Source organism: Trichomycterus rosablanca, chromosome 5, assembly GCF_030014385.1.
Source record: "Trichomycterus rosablanca isolate fTriRos1 chromosome 5, fTriRos1.hap1, whole genome shotgun sequence".
Classification (NCBI taxonomy): domain Eukaryota; kingdom Metazoa; phylum Chordata; class Actinopteri; order Siluriformes; family Trichomycteridae; genus Trichomycterus; species Trichomycterus rosablanca.
Genome location: NC_085992.1, coordinates 5,293,058 through 5,313,229, shown reverse-complemented (window position 1 = coordinate 5,313,229; position 20,172 = coordinate 5,293,058). Strand labels below are relative to the sequence as shown.

Here is a 20,172-nt window from a genome sequence, read left to right as displayed (position 1 = left end):
GTCTGGCAAGATAGGCTGTTATATGTTCGAGGTCCTGGATGCCTTGGTGTCCTCACTGGTGGGGTATCTTGAAATTTCAACTATATTTTGAGAGCGCGTGAGCGTCCGATGCTGCCTTGGCGGTGGGGGCAATCCCAGCATTCAGTGCAGCACAACTTTTCTCACGGAAAGGTGGAGGACATGGCGGGCGGTGCAGAGAAAAAGTTATTTTTAAATGTAGATAGTTTGTCATTGATTTTTGGTCTGTATGGGTGTGCACAGGTGTCGTTTGTTTGAGGGTTCGGGCTTTTGTTACATGGAGGACAGTTGTGGCCTAGCGGTTAAGGTACTGGACAAGTAATCCAAACGTTGCTGGTTCAAGCCCCACCACTGCCAGGTTGCCACTGTTGGGCCCTTGAGCAAGGCCCTTAACCCTCAATTGCTTAGAAAATATACTATCACAATACTGTAAGTCACTTTGGATAAAAGCGTCTGGTAAATGCTGTAAATGTAAATATCCGGAGTACATACCTGGGGCATCAGACACCCATGATGGTGACCGCAGCAGGTATGGTAGGTCAGTGTAGAACCACACATGTGCATATATCCTGACTTAGCTGAATGCTGTGAGTTTTGACCGAACAAGCTTGCTTTAACCAAAGGAAAAAAACATCTTCAACGTCATCATATGTGGAATCCCACAATTTCTTGCTGTCATCTGCAAACTACACGGTTGATTTGTTGATTTTCTCACGATTAATCTAAATGTCGCTGACAGTTGATTTCCTAACATCGTACTTGCATACAATGTCCGCTTGTGTTTTATTTTTGTTTTCCAATAAACTTAACAATCTTGCGTTTTAATGTTAATGTTATTAAACGCCCTTTGATGAGCTCATCAGACTGGTGCAAATGTACTAAATGACACTGTCCGTTATAACCAATAAAACAACGTGTGTTAGTGGCCACATGTACCAAAATTTTAGTCTATTATAACCGAAATTCCGTTATAAGCGAGTCTGATATATAATAATAATAATAATACATTTTATTTATATAGCGCTTTTCAAGATACTCAAAGACGCTTTACATAAGACAAATAATCAAAACAAATACATACACCATACAAATCAAAGTACAAAATCAAAATAGTACATCAACATCAAGAATAATTAAGATAAAAACAAAGAGAGCAGCATAAGACAGTTCATTAAAAATTAGCTAAATTATGAGAGAGAACAACAAATATAGAACAATTTCTTAAAATTAGACAGAAACAGGACAGATTCACATGCAATCAGGAAACTGAAAACTTTACAAGTTTTAGGATCTAGGACTTCACATTTCTGTCGTGATCTAAGTATAAAAACTATTAAAAAGAATAGCAAAAATAAAAGCATTTATTTCGTGGTGTTACAAGTTAAATGCCATTTTGAATAGATGAGTTTTGAGAAGTGACTTGAATTTGGACAGGTCAGGACAATCTCGTAGGTGTTTGGGGAGAGCATTCCATAAAGATGGAGCAGCTATGGAAAAGGCCCTGTCACCCCAGGTCCGGTGCTTGGTCCTAGAGGGTATGGACAGTAGGTTAGCCTCAGAAGAGCGAAGGCTACGGGAGGGAATGTGCTGATGGAGCAGGTCGGTGAGGTAGGATGGTCCGAAGGTTTTCCTGAATATTTATATAGGCATTCAGCCGGGACCTCCGGCAAACAATAAACAACACAAGATTCACCCCAACATCAGAAATAAACCAAAAATACATGATAGAATAGGTACAGACACTAGATGTAGAATAGGCCTTTCCAGATTGACCCTCCCAGCCCTATACAGAGTGCATTAAACACACAGTGGATTGAACTCCTTTATGTTAACCTTATCACCAGTATGCCTGCAGTGCATCGTGGTGCCATCTTTACATGTCCAGTCACCCACATGATCTTAAAGCAAACTGGATTCTTAAGAGCAGTCGGTCTTGTTCCATTGCTCTAGTGTCCAGTTCCAATCCGTGCTTTTGCTGGTTGGCACTCTGGCTTTGACCTACCCAGCCCCAAACAGAGTGCATTAAACACACAGTGCAGTGAACTCTAGTTCACCTCATCACCAGTATTAAAATGATCTTTAATCAAAGCTGCAGTAGCCCTTATGCCAGTCCTCACCAGACACCATAGCTTTTATGTTCTGCGGCATCAGTGACTCTTGGCTGCCCTTCTTGGACCGCTGTTGGTTGCTGCTCCCCCAACTGCCTATAAACACGCCTTGCTGTTTGGAGATGCTTAAAATCGGTCATCTGGCTATAAGGATTTGGCCCTTATCAGAGTCAGAGTCAGTCAATTTATGCTGCGTTCATCTCGTATTATAAGTGTCTACCATCAGCCCAGCGTTTAATACATGACTGACCATGACATGACATCTTATAAGTGCCTAGTTCCAACCTATAAAAGTACTGTACTACTGTGCTATTATCTATAAATACAAATACAATATTTTCTAAGGGCTGCCAGATCTAATAGCTCAGAGATTTCATCTTTCTCCTGGCTCTTTATGTGCCCCACTCCAGCACCCTGCCTGCCACTTGGTCCCCTGCCACCCTCCTCATTGCCAGGCCGGTTTTACGTCCGCCAGGCCGTATGGCTTTCTTTCAGTAATTGATTGTGTTTTCCACAGTCCGAATGAAATAAGGATGATTTGCGCCCGAGCGTCTGAGCGAGGCATGGCGGCAGGATTAATGTTTGCCAGCAGCCATTGATAAACGGTGTCTGGCTCTCCCTGCAGTCTCACCGTTTGTTTACTGGCTGGTGCAGTCGCATCGAGCCGCCTCTAGTCATGCTACTGTACAGTTAATAAAACCCACATCAATAGCAGAGCGCTGCTGTTTTCACTTCCTGCTGTGTGCCGGACTGCACATTTCTGTTCTCTGCCTTTAAATCAGCAGGGTGTGCACGCAGGCCGCGCTTCATCGTTTCAGGAGCGTGTGTGTTTTTACAGGATGGAGTCTTTTGTCTGTGTTGGCTTTACATCCATGCCGCGGTGAACACATGATCTCGAGCTGAACGCTGTACAAATCGTTTCATGTGTTTCGGTGACTGTGTGGTTTGGTTTTACTGTAGTTTTGTTCACTCTGACGAGTTGTGGTCATACTGGTCGGTACTGGTTTTTAGGGTTGAGGAAGTGCACATCGTCGTGCGTTCCCACGCTTCTGCAACTGTAATGCTTTCCCTCAGGAAGGGGGCGCTCTCTACCTCATCATTACATTTATCCTAATTTCTTCTTTATGAACATTTACATTACATTAGCATTTTCTGAGTTTAGCAGACAGTACTGTCACAGTACACCGACCAGGCATAACATTATGAGCACTGACAGGTGAAGGGAATAACACTGATTATCTCTTCATCACGGCACCTGTTAGTGGGGGGGATATATTAGGCAGCAAGTGAACATTTTATCCTCAAAGTTGATGTTAGAAGCAGGAAAAATGGCGAGCGTTAGGATTTGAGCGAGTTTGACGAGGGCCAAATTGTGATGCTAGACGACTGGGTCAGAGCATCTCCAAAACTGCAGCTCTTGTGGGGTGTTCCCGGTCTGCAGTGGTCAGTATCTATCAAAAGTGGTCCAAGGAAGGAACAGTGGTAAACCGGCGACAGGGTCATGGGCGGCCAAGGCTCATTGATGCACATGGTGAGCGTGCAGATTGCTGAAGAAGTTAATGCTGGTTCTGATAGAAAGGTGTCAGAATACACAATATTAGGAAGGTGGTCATAATGTAATGCCTTATCGGTGTATATTGTCTAAGCAACTGAGTGTTAAGGGCCTTGCTAAAGTGCCCAACAGTGGCAACCCGTCAATGGTAGGGCTTGAACCAGCGACGTTTCGATTACTAGTCCAGGAACTTAACCTCTAGCTCTTCTCTGTTCTTTAGTCCAGAAGGTTCTATAATGTCATTAAACTTTGATGCAGGACCTTTTAATTCCTTATTAGTGGTTATTTCAGCTGTACCCATATAAATATGGCTAGTTTTCCTCCAGGATCAGAAGGAAAACTCAAATTGTCACTCTTTGCTCACAGGAAACTTGTTCGGCTGGTCAGATTTAATCCAAGAACCAAGAAAAACGTTGATGGAACAAAAGTATCGCCAAGTCAGTTTTAAAGCCTGTACAGTTAAACTAGGCTTATTCATATGTGCACAGAGAAGTAATTGTATTGTCAGCAACAGCTAGTTAACATGAAATTTGACAGATTTTTTAATGCTGCGTTTGTTTTAGTGCAGAATTAAAAACGATCCATGACTCCTGGACGAATAATAGCCGAGCAGATTCTTTGACTACCACAGAGTGACTCTTATCTTCCTGTTAGCATTCATTCACTGATTCATGTAGCCGCGGTCGGCGCGGTAAGGCGGGCGGGTCTGAGTAATCGTTTGTTTTGCTCAATTCTACTTTGAAGGTGGGTGTGACCATGGATTGTTTTTGTCACAGGGTTTTGCAGCCAGCGTTGGCCGTCATCAAGAAAGGCATCAGTTAAAACATCTTAGTGTATAAACAGGCATAACATTATGACCACTGACAGGTGAAGTAAATAACACTGATCATCTCTTCATCACGGCACCTGTTAATGGGTGGGAAATATTAGGCAGCAAGTGAACATTTTATCCTCAAAGTTGATTCGTTAGAAGCAGGAAAAATGGCGAGCGTTAGGATTTGGGCCAAATTGTGATGGCTAGATGACTGGGTCAGAGCATCTCCAAAACTGCAGCTCTTGTGGAGTGTTCACGGTCTGCAGTGGTCAGTGTCTATCAAAAGGAAGGAACAGTGGTAAACTGGTGACCGGGTCATGGGCGGCCAAGGTTTACTGATGCACGTGCTGCTGTAGCTCAAACTGCTGAAGAAGTTAATGCTGGTTCTGATAGAAAGGTGTCAGAATACACAGAGCATCACAGTTTGTTGCGTATCGGGCTTCAGGCCGCAGACCAGTCAGGGTGTCCATGCTGACCCCTGTCCACCCCCGACAGCGGCAACACGTGAGCATCAGAACTGGACCACGGAGCAATGGAAGAAGGCGGCCTGGTCTGATGAATCATGTTTTGGATGGCCGGGTGCGTGTGTGTCGCTTACCTGGGGAACACATGGCACCAGGATGCACTATGGGAAGAAGGCAAGCCGGTGGAGGCAGAGTGATGTTTGGGCAATGTTCCGCTGGGAAACCTTGGGTCCTGCCATCCATGTGGATGTTACTTTGACATGGACCACCTACCTAAGCATTGTTGCAGACCATGTTCACCCTTTCATGGAGACGCTATTCCCTGATGGCTGTGGCCTCTTTCAGCAGGATGATGCGCCCTGCCACAAAGCAAAAATGCTTCAGGAACGGTTTGAGGAGCACAACAACTAGTTTGAGGTGTTGACTTGGCCTCCAAATTCCGCTGGATTGGTGTGTCCTGAGGAGCCTCTGCATGATGAGTTGTTTGTTGCTCAGTAGTTTTGTAGTACTTGTACAAAACTTGTTTATGTTACCAGATACTGTCAGTAGTACTTGTATGTGATTTCACCTCAACCACCCGCACCCCCCTCCGCCACGTGTTTCCTGCCCCCTTCGGCGTGTTGCTTGAAGAATGACAGAGCAGCCTCGCATTGCTTCCAGATTTCTTCCAGCCGTCTGTGCTAATGCAGCCTGATTAGCTCTCTGGAATTATGGCACATTTGTAAAAGAATGTATCTACTCATTCTTTTAAAGCTGAGCTGCCTCACTATCAGTGTTCTACATGTTCACAACTTGTAATTCAGGACCATAATTATGTGTAAAGATTAATTCCAAGTCTTGGACTCATTTGGAGTTCACGGCAAACTTCCCGTTTGTCCGGCATGTAGAAGGCGACTCCGGTCCCCGACTTTTTAACCTGATTTCATGAGCAGCCTCGGGCTTCCTGACCTACCCTGCTTATACTATGGCCTTTGTGGTACAGTCGAATCCGGTTAATCGGACCACATCGGGACGCGATCGTTTTGGTCCTAATAACCGGCTGGTCCGATTACACGAACATGCCCTATGTTACAAGACGGGACGTGCTATAATTTATGTAACATATTAAATGTTTATTAAACCTATATTGTGTGATATACTGTACACGTATAGCGAACGTACAAACAAGAACTACTGTTGCTTACGAACTTTGTTCATTGAAAAATAAATTTGCAAACAAGTTTTTCGAAACGATCTACAACACAATGTATAGGTACTCAGCATGCGAAGCATAATAAAAAAAAAAGTTCTTACTAAATTCCAGTCAACGTTTGAAGAACTTATCCAGTGTGATCTGACACGTTCTCTTGACGGGCTGCACTTGAACAAAATCACCACAAACATCTAACGCAGCAATGGGACTGCCTTCATTTCCCTCCTGCATTTAATCTTTGGTCCGATTAAACGGAATTTTGGTCCAAATTAGCGAATAACATTACACGTACATAATAGGATTTGTTTCGGTACTTTAGGATTCGGTCCGAATAAGCGGCTGGTCCGATTAACCGGTGGTCCAATTAACCGGATTCGACTGTATTCACTTTTTTCACGATTTAGTGTAGCCAATTAGTCTTCCACTGCTGGGGATCCCAATTACGTTCGAGGGGGGGTATATTTGCCCCTCAACACCCCCTCTGACACGTGCGCAAACCTTTTGACCCCTTCTTTTTCACCCATGCCTCTGTCTTTTCCCACCCAGCAGACTCGTTGGCCAATTTTGTCTGCAGCAGGCACTGCCAATTGTACCCGCTAGATGGCGCCCAGCTGACCAGTAGCACAGCCGAGATTCAAACCGGGTTGTGTGTTCAGAATCTCAGTGCTGGTGTGCTAGCGGAATATCCCGCTGCACCACCTAGGGCGCCTTTGCATTAGTTTTTATTAAAACCACGGATGTGCCATTAACAAAGGGAGTTGCTTAACACACACTGGAAGTAAACAGTAGTGAAAAGCAAGCGGAGTGCATAGATCACATGCAAGCAGTTGTGCTGTTGTTACAGATGCTTGTTTATATCCAAAAAGCAGAGCTGCATGGTGGCTCAGTGGGTAGCACTGTTGCCTCACAGCAAGAAGGTCCTGGGGTTGATTCCCAGGTTGTCTTCCCGTGTCTGTGTGGGTTTCCTCCGGGAGCTCCAGTTTTCTCCCACGGTTTGTGCTAGAAAACCTACTATTGTTTGGTACCAGCTGGTTCAGAACTGGTTGATTTTCATTGAATATGTGCCATGTGCATGTGAACAATTCAAAATTAGGTTTACAAACTGGAATGAAACCCATCCTACGTTGGTTGAATATGGCTAAGTGTAATCTACTTACTGGATCCTGCCCAGTATAAGCTGTGATGTTTGATCCCTTGTGTGGTTTGGTAGGTGAGGGCTATTGTCACATTCACTTTCAGAGCCTTGCGGTAAATTTGGACGGTAGAAGGTGTTTAGTGAAGGAGTTGGCCTTCAATATGGCTGATGGCAGATGACACCAGCATCACTCAGATGCCCCCGCTTCCTGTTTAACAGGGATTTGTTAGCTTCTCATTTTTCGTTGTTGTTCATAGCTGCCCTAATTACCTTATGAGACCTGGACCTTCCTGATTTGTGCATTAATGTCAGCGTGTAGAACAGACGGGTCCATACAGGGAGGGATGGGGGCAGCAACTTTTTGTGAGGGGCATTTATTGTGCAAATTAACTAAGGTGTATGTCTGCATGTACAATCTGATAGTGTTATGTAAAAAATTGAACACCTCTGCTTTATTTTGGTCAGGGGTCACGGCAGGTCATGCCTAGTTCACACTACACGAGTTTTGCCCAGATTTTCGACTGGGTAGCAACTCGGCGTTCGCTCGGCGATCGAAAACCGGCTCTCAATCGCTATGTGTGAACTACCCAACAACTCGATGCGAGTGCTCGGCGACTGAACAAATATATCCAGCATGTCACATATCTGGATATGAGTCGCACAACTGGTAATGAGTGCTATGTCGAACAGCCAATGAGAACGCAAGATACGGTGTGAGGAGAAACGCAGGGGAGGAGTGTAAAAAGGTGGGACAGAGGATAAATATAGTTTATATCTGAATACTTCAGCACACACACAAGTTTTACAGTATTTCTGATCTTATCGTTCTCTACAAAACACCAACGTTAAGTTGCTAAAATATTTATTAGCCTCCAACTCACTATAGAACAATCCATGCTGGTCAAGTAGCCAAATCCACTCAGATTCATTTATTTTTTCTCCTTGATTTTACGCTGCACATCAGCTCACAAACTTTGATCGCTCGCTACTTGTTGACGTGCATTTTTGGACGTGGTATCATTAAACCCCTCGTGACAAAAGTGAAACCCCCTATTGGCGATCAGTCGTGTAGTGTGAAAGCCACACCGACTTGAAAGACTCCCGATTACAAGAGATCTAGTCGTGTAGTGTGAGTTGTACAAGGACCTGACTACGTCGTGTAGTGTGAACTTGGCATCCACTGCACTGCAAAACACTGGGCACAAGGCTGCAAACCCATCGCAGGGCTTCAGCCCACCAACCAGATTTAAACACCAATATGAGCAGTTGTGGGCTAGCTTAACAGACCGCCACGCCACCCGGGCGCACACAGTGGATGTGTTAACTTATTGTTTACTTCGAAAATAAACAAGCATGGAATTTAACCGGGGTGTGGAAACTTTTGCACAGGACTGTATAAGCAGTGTGTGTGAAGAGGCTAGAAGTTCACCTCGCCCCTGATGATTAGGTCGCTTGCATAGTGCTGAAAAACCGTCTTAACGCGCGTACAAAGCCGTGGTTATTCTTCCTGCAGCGATGCCTAGATAGCACGCTGTTGTGTGCCGCTTGTGCACGCTACGTGCAGAAGTACTGTACACACACGCACATTTTTAGATGCCTCGCTGCCCTCCGGCACAGGGCTACAAGTCCTCTATTTCCTGTTTACAATGTCTGAGGTTTCCTGTTCTCAGTGTCTCTTTGCTGGCTCATATTGTGGTTTAGCAGAGACGCTCTGCTCTGGACTGGACCTGTGCAGAAATGAAACACTGATCCTTGTTCATCTTTCGCAATAAACTAATGCGGTTAGATTTTGCTGGTGTAAATTTTTCTGTGTTTCGGGGTTTCATAGAAAAAACATCTTCCTCTCCCCTTCTGTCACAGGTTTGAAGAGATTGTCAAGAAGTTCAAAGTAGAGTACCATGCTGGTGGTGCCACCCAGAATGCCGTGAAAATCGCCCAGGTTTGTTCTATTATTTTTAAAAGGAATCAATCGTTCCAATAAAACACACACCTAAGAGACGTTGTGTAGCTGTTAAACTGTGTGGAACTGTGACACTTGGCTCTGTGTGACCACAGTTCGTTCCTTAGATAAAGCTAGAAGATGATTTATTAAGATTTAAGTGTAGATCCTCTTATATAGTTACATAAACCCTTCAGTCAGTGTTACCACATAAATCTAATACACCCACTGAGTGTGGTTAGCAATTACTGCTAATGCTGTCTGTACTAACAGACGCTTCCTTTAAACTCAAGTCGTTACTAGAAATGCTCTAATAAACCCTATTTGAGGTTTATGTTACCAGATACTGTCTGGACTGGTGTTTGGACGTGTGTATAAGCAGTTTTTCAGTAATGAATTGGCGTATTATTGTAGAAACCAGTATCTGGTTCCTTGGTTTCTAGTAAACTGGTCTGGAGATGCTTAATGTTAACTTGGGTTCAAATCTCCAACCGTTTGTCTCCTGAACCCTTGCAGAACCAATCACACTATTTTGTAATAAACCAATATGTTATGGGAAACATAGAGGCCAAGTTATCGACACTAGATGTAGAACAGGCCGTTCCAGGAGAAGACCCCAGACACCATGAAAGCCCAAAGTACAACAGAGAAAGACGAAGACTACGTACGCCCAACACATTGAAATAAATCCTCACCCAAGATAATAAAGAAATAATCATCAAATCATCCTCAATAATATAATTGAGAACATATACACTGATCAGCCATAACATTAAAACCACCTCCTTGTTTCTACACTCACTGTCTATTTTATCAGCTCCACTTACCATATAGAAGCACTTTGTAGTTCTACAATTACTGACTGTAGTCCATCCATTTGTTTACATACTTTTTAGCCTGCTTTCACCCTGTTTTTCAACGGTCAGGATGCCCACAGGATCGGGAAAAAATCATATCGTGAATCGCATCACATCGTGGGTGGAGTGGATCAGTACATCCCTTCAAGTGGCTAATTAATAAAGACCATTTAACGCACCACATCACCCCCCCTGAATGTTCATTTATTCATTCAAATCACAGTTTTGCACCAGTGCCGTTGTCTAGTCTTAAACTGGAAAAACGCCACAGCTGTTTGTTGTGTGTTTTGTGTTCTGCTTTAATTCGTGCCATGTGAAACGAAAGTGTCTGCAGAAGGAAAAACATGCCCACAGTTCAGAAGTGTGGGCAGCACCGGCGTGCATCACAGGCCACAAACGACCCACAGACTGCAAGTTAAAAACCCCTGATTTCAATTATTATGAATTAAATTTCCATCTAAACCATATTTGTAGATCAGTATTACCTTTTTAATGGATCGTTTAATGATAACTCAGTAACTTATACACTGAGCTACCAGTCAGAACGGGTTCAAAGATTCATTCCCTACCAACCCTCACTTTTTTTAATTGTAAAAGCGATTTGACTTGCGAGCATCTGCCGGATGCCTAAAATACACTTTCTTCTGGTGTGACTAGTTACCTTCCACATGGTTCCTGCACATACATTCGGCACATCTGCGTTTGTTTCATGGTGCACTCGAGCAAATCAGTGTAGCGTCTGAGTTCTGGCATCCACATCATGTTTTAAAGCAGACGACATGCTTTTTTATTTAATGAGGTATTAAGGACATTTAAGCACTCGTTCAAGAAGGGGTAGAACATCTAGACCTTTCCATAGCTGCACTGACCGAGCACTGTATGCTCATCGACCAGTTTTATACCCCACAAATAAAAAAAAAGAGTTTATAACTATACACCGATTAGCCATAACATTAAAACCACCTCCTTGTTTCTACACTTACTGTCCATTTTATCAGCTCCACTTACCATGTAGAAGCACTTTGTAGTTCTACAATTACTGACTGTAGTCCATCAGTTTCTCTGCATGCTTTGTTAGCTCCCTTTCATGCTGTTCTGCATGGTCAGGACCCCCACAGAGCAAATATTATTTAGGTGGTGGATCATTCTCAGCACTGTAGTGACACTGACATGGTGGTGGTGTGTTAGTGTGTGTTGTGCTGGTGTGAGTGGATCAGACACAGCAGCGCTGCTGGAGTTTTTAAACACCGTGTCCATTAGACACTCCTACCTAGTTGGTCCACCTTGTAGATGTAAAGTCAGAGACGATTGTTTATCTATTGCTGCTGTTTGAGTCGGTCATCTTCTAGACCTTCATCAGTGGTCACAGGTCGCTGCCCACGGGGCGCTGTTGGCTGGATATTTTTGGTTGGTGGACTATTCTCATTCCAGCAGTGACAGTGAGGTGTTTAAAAACTCCATCAGCGCTGCTGTGTCTGATCCACTCATACCAGCACAACACACACTAACACACCACCACCATGTCAGTGTCACTGCAGTGCTGAGAATCATCAGCTCCCAAAACATCTGCTCAGGGGTCCTTGTCTTTAATACATGGTGTTATATGTGGTGGGGATAAAGTGTACACAGCAACATTCAGTATTTGTACATCCACAAAGTGTGTCTGTATGGTAGGTGTAGCGTGTGTGTTCCTAATTTTTTGTTTAATGTTATTTGAGAAGAGCGATACTGACACACGCCCCCTCCGACACATGTGCAGTAGCCGACTGCATCTTTTCACCTGCACGAGGCGAGTTCACATGAGGATCAGCTTTGTGTGTGGAGAGCCACACCCTGATCAAGGCATTATTCCTTGACTCTTGTGTAGGCACCATCAGTCAGCCAACAGAGGTCTGGTTCCTACCCTGTATGTACAGCAGCCAATCCCAGCCCAGCCCGATAGCAGAGCTCAGCTCTGGTGTGCTAGCGTGTATTACCGCTGCGCCACCTAAGCGCCATTTCAGATCGTAATAATTAGGGATGCATCGATACCATTTTTTCCCAACCGAGTACGAGTACAAGTAGGCTACATGTATTTTTGTACTCGCCGATACCGATACCGATACCTATTTAGAATGATGCAATCTGGAGCATTATGGAATAGTGTAGTTTTTAGTGTAAAATAGTGCAGCGGAACAGTTGCTTGGGTTGCCATCACTAATTGTAAAAAAAAAAAAAAAACACCGCACAGACATCATTGAGAAAGCTTCTGACAAGCTAACGTTAACGTTCATTAATAAACGCACGTCATTAACGTTGTGCACATCATACATGCGATGCGATTCTGCTGATTGAAATATTTACTTTAAAAGGATAATACAGTCCGATCCCATCTGAGCCGATTCTATCAGCACGTACATTCGTGGTTCACCTCGGTAAATCGTAAACGACTGAGTCGGCTCCCGCTCTGTGGTAATAACCAGTATAATTAAGCCTGAGCTTTATAATGTAAGCGAGTCACACAAAATGTTCTGTAGTATTTGGTGTTTATTTACAACCGCATCATTCATTATAACAGTAAACACGGAGAGATGACTGAGAAAAGAAACTTACGCTGCGCTTAAAATGAGTCGACTCCTGAATCACTTGTATCGACTCTGTGAACAGAGTATTGAACACAAACACGTCCTATAACAGCGGTCGCTGCTTTTGTAACCGGTTATCTTCGCTGTTAGCTCTATTTTGATGGTTTTTTTTTCTTTTCAAACGGAACTAAATAACATTAAACGTGCGTGTGAGCGTGGTCAGTGAGAATAATTCAATCTGTCTCCCGTGGGCGAAAAATGAATTGTTTTAGTTTTAGAAGTAAAAAAAATCTCACAATGTCACGCCCCCCGGTCAGGCACTCGCGCCCCACAGGTTGAAAATCCCTGCGTTAACGCAGCAACGTGCACTAGGCACAAGGTATCGGATGTTTAGTATCGGAGCCTCGTTTGCGAGTACGAGTACGAGTTAATGAGCGCGGTATCGGGCTAATACCCGATACTAGTATCAGTACTCATGCATCTCTAGTAATAATGACACCATGTTCATTTCGATTGGACATTTTCTTTTAAAGACCTTACACATAAACACAGCGTTTCACCCCAGTGCACTTTTAGATGTTGATTCAGGTCCAAATCTGGTGATGAAGCGCACCACAAAGCCGTTTACTCGCAGTGAATGTCTCATCGTGAAATGACATTTTGGCCATCACCGGTCATCGATGACACGTTGGGCGTCTGCCAGAGACGGCAACTGCACTTTCATTATGTTATTGCTCACATTCTTACTCCTGTTCAGCTCATTCGTTATGACCGGTGTTCGGTCCGGTCTCCGGACAGATTCCTCATTTAGGCGGCTTTTGCTCTGGATATGTTCCAGCGTTCATTCACAAAGTGGGTTTTGATTGAATGCCCTTGTGATTATGTCCGTCCTGTCTGACGCAGTACCCATCACTGAGGCTGATTAAACCCCGGCGGAACATCTTTAACATTTTAACTAGAGAGTTGCACTAATCAGATGTGAGTCTGTATGCACGTGTGTTCATGAGAGGTGGCTGAAGGGTAAAAAAAAACCTCTAACGTTTATACACATCAGCACCTGAAATCCAGGAGCAGAGCGACCCGAGTACGTCTGAGTTCTCTATTGGAGACCATCTACAACGATCAGCCATAACATTAAAACCACCTCCTTGTTTCTACACTCACTGTCCATTTTATCAGCTCCACTTACCGTATAGAAGCACTTTGTAGTTCTACAATTACTGACTGTAGTCCATCTGTTTCTCTACATACTTTGTAACCAGCTTTCACCCTGTTCTTCAATGGTCAGGACCCCCACAGGACCACCACAGAGCAGGTATTATTTAGGTGTTGGATCATTCTCAGCACTGCAGTGACACTGACATGGTGGTGGTGTGTTAGTGTGTGTTGTGCTGGTATGAGTGGATCAGACACAGCAGCGCTGCTGAAGTTTTTAAATAGTGTGTCCACTCGCTGTCCACTCTATTAGACACTCCTTCCTAGTTGGTCCACCTTGTAGATGTAAAGTCAGAGACGATCGCTTATCTATTGCTGCTGTTTGAGTCGGTCATCTTCTAGACCTTCATCAGTGGTCACAGTACGCTGCCCACGGGGCGCTGTTGGCTGGATATATTTTTGGTTGGTGGACTATTCTCAGTTCAGCAGGGACAGTGAGGTGTTTAAAAACTCCAGCAGCACTGCTGTGTCTGAACCACTCATACCAGCACAACACACACTAACACACCACCACCATGTCAGTGTCACTGCAGTGCTGAGAATGATTCATGATTCGTGGTCAATGAATGGTCCTGACCATTGAAGAACAGCATGAAAGGGGGCTAACAAAGCATGCAGAGAAACAGAAACAAAGTGCTTCTATATGGTAAGTGGAGCTGATAAAATGGACAGTGAGTGTAGAAACAAGGAGGTGGTTTTAATGTTATGGCTGATCGGTGTATTATTTCAAGATACAAAGTAGGTAAAACTACAGCACAGGAGACTTTGGGACCAGGAACGTGAACCATTGGCTCAAACTGTTTCATCCTGTCCCAGCACTCGTTTCTTACTGCAGTTACTTCAGAACAGCCATGGATTTTATTTGAATCCTATAAATTGCGCGGCTTTAAGCCTTTCGGATTCCTCTTTGATGTTTCTGTACCTGAAGGCTCTCACCTGCCAGGAGAGATGTTTTCTCATTCTCTTTAAGCAGTGCAGCATGGAGAACTCCAGCACTGTTCTGCAGCCCTCCACATCAAAGTGTGAATTGCCGAAGCACCTTTCTTACCGGTTTTATTACGAGTGCAGAAACGCCTGGTGCCAACCGACCTAGAATCTGGAGTTCTGCGCTTTTAAGAAGTTTTCTCTCTCAGGGAGATGTGAGGCTTTCCAAACAGACTGATGCACTTTTGTTTACATGCTGATGTTCTGACTGAAGAAAAACATGATTTCCTTTGGGCCTTAAAACTTTTCACATATGTTTTAAGTCCATTTCTGAAATGATTCAGAAAACCTTGTTTATTTATACCTACTTTATTCATAATGATTTTAGGCCTGTATCTCTTGTAAGCATATAGGACTCATATACTCATAGGGACAGTGGTAGCCTAGTGGGTAGAGCTTTGGGCTATCAACCGGAAGATTGGAGGTTCAGATCCAGGCTCTGCTATGCAAGGCCCTTAATCCTCTCTGCTCCAGGGGCGTACGATGGCTGACCCTGCGCTCTGACCCCAGCTTCCAAACAAGCTAGGATATGTGAAGAAAGAATTTCATTGTACTGTACACCTGTATATGTATATATGACAAATAAAGTATATCTATATCTATATACACTGACAAGGCATAACATTATGACCACCTTCCTAATATTGTGTTGGTCCCCCTTTTGCTGCCGAAACAGCCCTGACCCATGAGTCATGGACTCCACTAGACCCCTGAGGGCGGCACTGTGGGTAGCACTGTCGCCTCACAGCAAGAAGGTCCTGGGTTTGATTCCCAGGTGGGGCGGTCCGGGTCCTTTCTGTGTGGAGTTTGCATGTTCTCCCCATGTCCGCTTGAGTTTTCTCCGGGAGCTTCAGTTTCCTCCCACAGTCCAAAGACGTGCACATGAGGTGAGAGACTAAATTGTCCTTGACTGTGTTCAATATAACCTTGTGAACTGATGAATCTTGTGTAATGAGTAACTACCGTTCCTGTCATGGATGTAACCAAAGTGTAAAACATGACGTTAAAATCCTAATAAACAAACTAGACCCCTGAAGGTGTGCTGTGGTATCTGGCACCAAGATGTCAGCAGCAGATCCTTTAACTCCTGTAAGTTGTGAGGTGGGGCCTCCATGGATCGGACTTGTCTGTCCAGCACGTCCCACAGATGCTCGATTGGATTGAGATCTGGGGAATTTGGAGGCCAAGCCAACACCTCAAACTAGTTGTTGTGCTCCTCAAACCGTTCCTGAAGCATTTTTGCTTTGTGGCAGGGCGCATCATCCTGCTGAAAGAGGCCACAGCCATCAGGGAATAGCGTCTCCATGAAAGGGTGAACATGGTCTGCAACAATGCTTAGGTAGGTGGTACGTGTTAAAGTAACATCCACATGGATGGCAGGACCCAAGGTTTCCCAGCGGAACATTGCCCAAACATCACTCTGCCTCCGCCGGCTTGCCTTCGTTCCATAGTGCATCCTGGCCATCCACGTGATGTAAAAGAAAACATGATTCATCAGACCAGGCCACCTTCTTCCATTGCTCCGTGGTCCAGTTCAGATGCCCACGTCCTCATTGTTGGCACTTTTGGTGGTGGACAGGGGTCATCATGGGCACCTTGACTGGTCTGCTGCTGTGCAGCCCCATACTCAACAAACTGTGATGCTCTGTGTATTCTGTCACCTTTCCATCAGAACCAGCATTAACTTCTTCAGCAATTTAGGTTGGATCGGACCACACCGGCCAGCCTTCGCTCCCCACATGCATCAATGAGCCTTGACCCTGTCGCCACTGTTCCTTACTTGGACCACTTTTGATAGATAATGACCACTGCAGACCGGGAACACCCCACAAGAGCTGCAGTTTTGGAGATGCTCTGACCCAGTCGTCTAGCCATCACAATTTGGCCCTCGTCAAACTCGCTCAGATCCTCACTCTCGCCCATTTTTCCTGCTTCTAACATCAACTTTGAGGATAAAATCAGAAAGAGTAATTTTTGTGTAGATTTACCCAGTGGTGACTTTCTCCTATTTTAATCCATGCCGTCCTTCCTCGTCACGTGATTCCCACTGCAGCAGAATTTAATTCTTGAATTTGTGATGCACACAGTCCATATGGTGAAGAAAACCATTTACTGTAAAGCTGTGGTTTTACTCAGAATTACTCTTCTACGAAACACAGGCTGTGAAGGACGAGGACAGATCTGTAACATGGAACACTGAGTATTTCTATTACTCAACAGATGGCATTTGTAATAATAATTGACGTACTTTGACGCTTTTTAAAACTTCAGATGTTTAATGGTGAATTCACTATTGTTTATGTTTAACCCTCTTTTATTGATGATATATACACCGATCAGCCATAAAATTAAAACCGCCTCCTTGTTTCTACACTCACTGTCCATTTTATCAGCTCCACTTACCATATCGAAGCACTTTGTTTCTGTTTCTCTACATGCTTTGTTAGCCTGCTTTCACCCTGTTCTTCAATGGTCAGGACCCCCACAGGACCACCACAGAGCAGGTATTATTTAGGTGGTGGGTCATTCTCAGCACTGCAGTGACACTGACATGGTGGTGGTGTGTTAGTGTGTGTTGTGCTGGTATGAGTGGAACAGACACAGCAACGCTGCTGGAGTTTTTGAACACCTCACTGTCACTGCTGGACCAAGAATAGTCCACCAACCAAAAATATCCAGCCAACAGCGCCCCATGAGCAGCGACCTGTGACCACTGATAAAGGTCTAGAAGATGACCAACTCAAACAGCAGCAACAGATGAGCGATCGTCTCTGACTTTACATCTACAAGGTGGACCAACTAGGTAGGAGTGTCTAATAGAGTGGACAGTGAGTGGACACGGTATTAAAAACTCCAGCAGCGCTGCTGTGTCTGATCCACTCATACCAGCACAACACACACTAACACACCACCACCATGTCAGTGTCACTGCAGTGCTGAGAATGATCCACCACTTAAATAATACCTGCTCTGTGGGGGTCCTGACCATTGAAGAACAGCATGAAATGATGCTAACAAAGCATGCAGAGAAACAGATGGACTACAGTCAGTAATTGTAGAACTACAAAGTGCTTCTATATGGTAAGTGGAGCTGATGAAATGGACAGTAAGTGTAGAAACAAGGAGGTGGTTTTAATGTTATGGCTGAGTGTGGCTAGGCTGCTGGGTGGGAAGCACTGGTGCCTTACAGTGAGAAGGTCCTGGTACTAAAAGATTGGCCCAAATGGGAGTGTATTTACCCTGTGATGGACTGGCGACCTGTCCTGGGGAGTTTCCTACCTTTATCCCATTGAATTGCACCCACCACGACCCTGAGTAGGATGAAGCGGTGCTGAAACAGACATGAATGAATGAATTAATGAATGTTTGAGAGCCACAGAGAAGACGGTGCGTCACGTTTGTGGAATTAAAACATTCCAGCATTGTTTAGACCAACAAGTTACCGAGAGAAACGTCTGACTGGCTACGTCTAAACAGCATGTGCCAAAGAAATGCAGTCTGTTTTACTTTAAGTGTCTTTAGCATCTATTGAGGCACCTAAAGAGCTCGTTTTAACACTCGCACACGAATCTTTCTCAAATTCTCCTTCCTTGACCACTTTTTTCCAGCCGTCGTTGGCCCACGTCTCCTCACTAGATTATTTTCAAAAGTAGTAAGGGGGCCCGAGTTTGGAATCAGGCAGAAGTTTATTAGAACCACATGTGCCCCAAATAGTTGGAACTCATAAGTGCAGAAAATCACTGAACTGTCTTCAGCTTTTTTTCTCGTTCATATTTTTGCACGGAAAGTTAAATTGGGGAGAAGTTGGTGTCTGTAACCAGACATCAAACTGGAGGACCGAGACGTTCCATGACCTCATGTTTAACTTGGTGTTCCTGCCTTCGTTTGAATAAAGCCAGTGTCCGATCGGCCTCTGCTTTGATTGGTGGCTGTGTCTTTTTTCCTCGCTTTTTGCCACAAACTGTGGAGTGAAAGAGGAGAAAGATGGTGACGTGAATTAGACGCGGCCTGGACGCGAGGGGAAATTTCAGTAAAAGAGGAGAGAGATGGCGAACCTTAGACGTGAATTAGACGCGGCCCGGACGCGAGGGCTGGGGAAATGTTGAAGCCTCTGAAGTCAATTTGGCCCCTGAGATCCTATAAACAAGAGGCATAGCAGGGAACTCAAAACTCTCTGTGGCGAACGGCAACAACATCTGTGTCCTATATTCACCGCTGCACAAGAGAAAGTCTGAGGTTGCTTTAATACCCCGCAGTCTGAGTGTATTTCCGACACGACTCTTTATAGATTTATGTTTGTATTTGCTCTGGATAGTAGCGCTCACTACGTGATCTCTCAATCTGTTACACAGTGCTGACTTTTAAAAATAAATGTAAGAGTGTAAGAGCAGGATTCGGTCAGGGAAATCGATTAATTCATGGGGAATCTTCAAAAAGTTTCCACACTTTTTTTTAAAACTCTATTTATTAAGAATTTCAAAATCAAATGACATCACTTCTCTACATAGTCGCCTTCTGATGCATTTTTCCAGCGTCGTACCAACTTTTTAATGCCATGGTTGAGCACTTTCACATCATCACATGAAAATCTTCTTCCCCTTAAAGCTTCTTTGAGCGTCAAAGGAGGTGGAAATCAGATGGCGCTAAATCCGGACTATAAGCGTCTCTCAGACACGACCGATTCCTACTCCTCCACGACCGATTCCTTACTGTTTCCAACCATAATATAAAAGTGCGGAAACTTTTTGAAGGTCCCTCGTAATTACATTTTTTACCACTTCTTTTCCTGGTCAAGGTCATGGTGGGTCTGGCTATTCTGGAATTACTGGGAACAATGTAGTACCACCCTGGACAGGACATCAGTCCATCGCAGGGCTTTTGTCATCCCATCCTCCCTCTGTTTATTGCTTTTTATTTACTGTTGAACTGTTGCTCCTGCTTATTTCAGGCCACCCTGCAACCTCTGACTGCTAGCTACACTTCTATAGCTTCTACGGCAGTGCTCCCCAACCTTTTTTCCACCACGGACCGTTTTCATATAAGATATAATTTCACGGACCGCGGGGGCCGGAGGATTTAAAATAGAGTAACTATAGAATGGCTGCAACGAGACGCTGCTCCCACCTAGTGGTGATTGGAGACAATAACACACGAGTATTGGAAATTTAATTGCTCTTCTAGCGATCTATAATTATTTATTCTTTCTGTGGGCCCGGTAATAAATGACCCACGGAGCGGTACCGGTCTGCTGCCCGGTGGTTTGGGACCACTGTTCTACGGGGTACAGGAGTCTCTCTTAATTGGTGTATTGGGTAGAGTGGAATTTAGTT

At 44.4% G+C, this 20,172-nt stretch overlaps 1 protein-coding gene across 2 annotated transcripts in view; it reads left to right on the top strand.

Moving 5' to 3' along the window:
• The window catches only part of adka (adenosine kinase a), a 220,702-nt gene that overhangs the window by 28,784 nt on the left and 171,746 nt on the right, over positions 1–20,172 (top strand). For both annotated transcript variants that reach the window (XM_062995561.1, XM_062995562.1), the window contains exon 4: positions 9,144–9,222. In XM_062995561.1, coding sequence (XP_062851631.1) covers positions 9,144–9,222 — 79 coding nt within the window. The remainder of the gene's footprint in view (positions 1–9,143; positions 9,223–20,172) is intronic.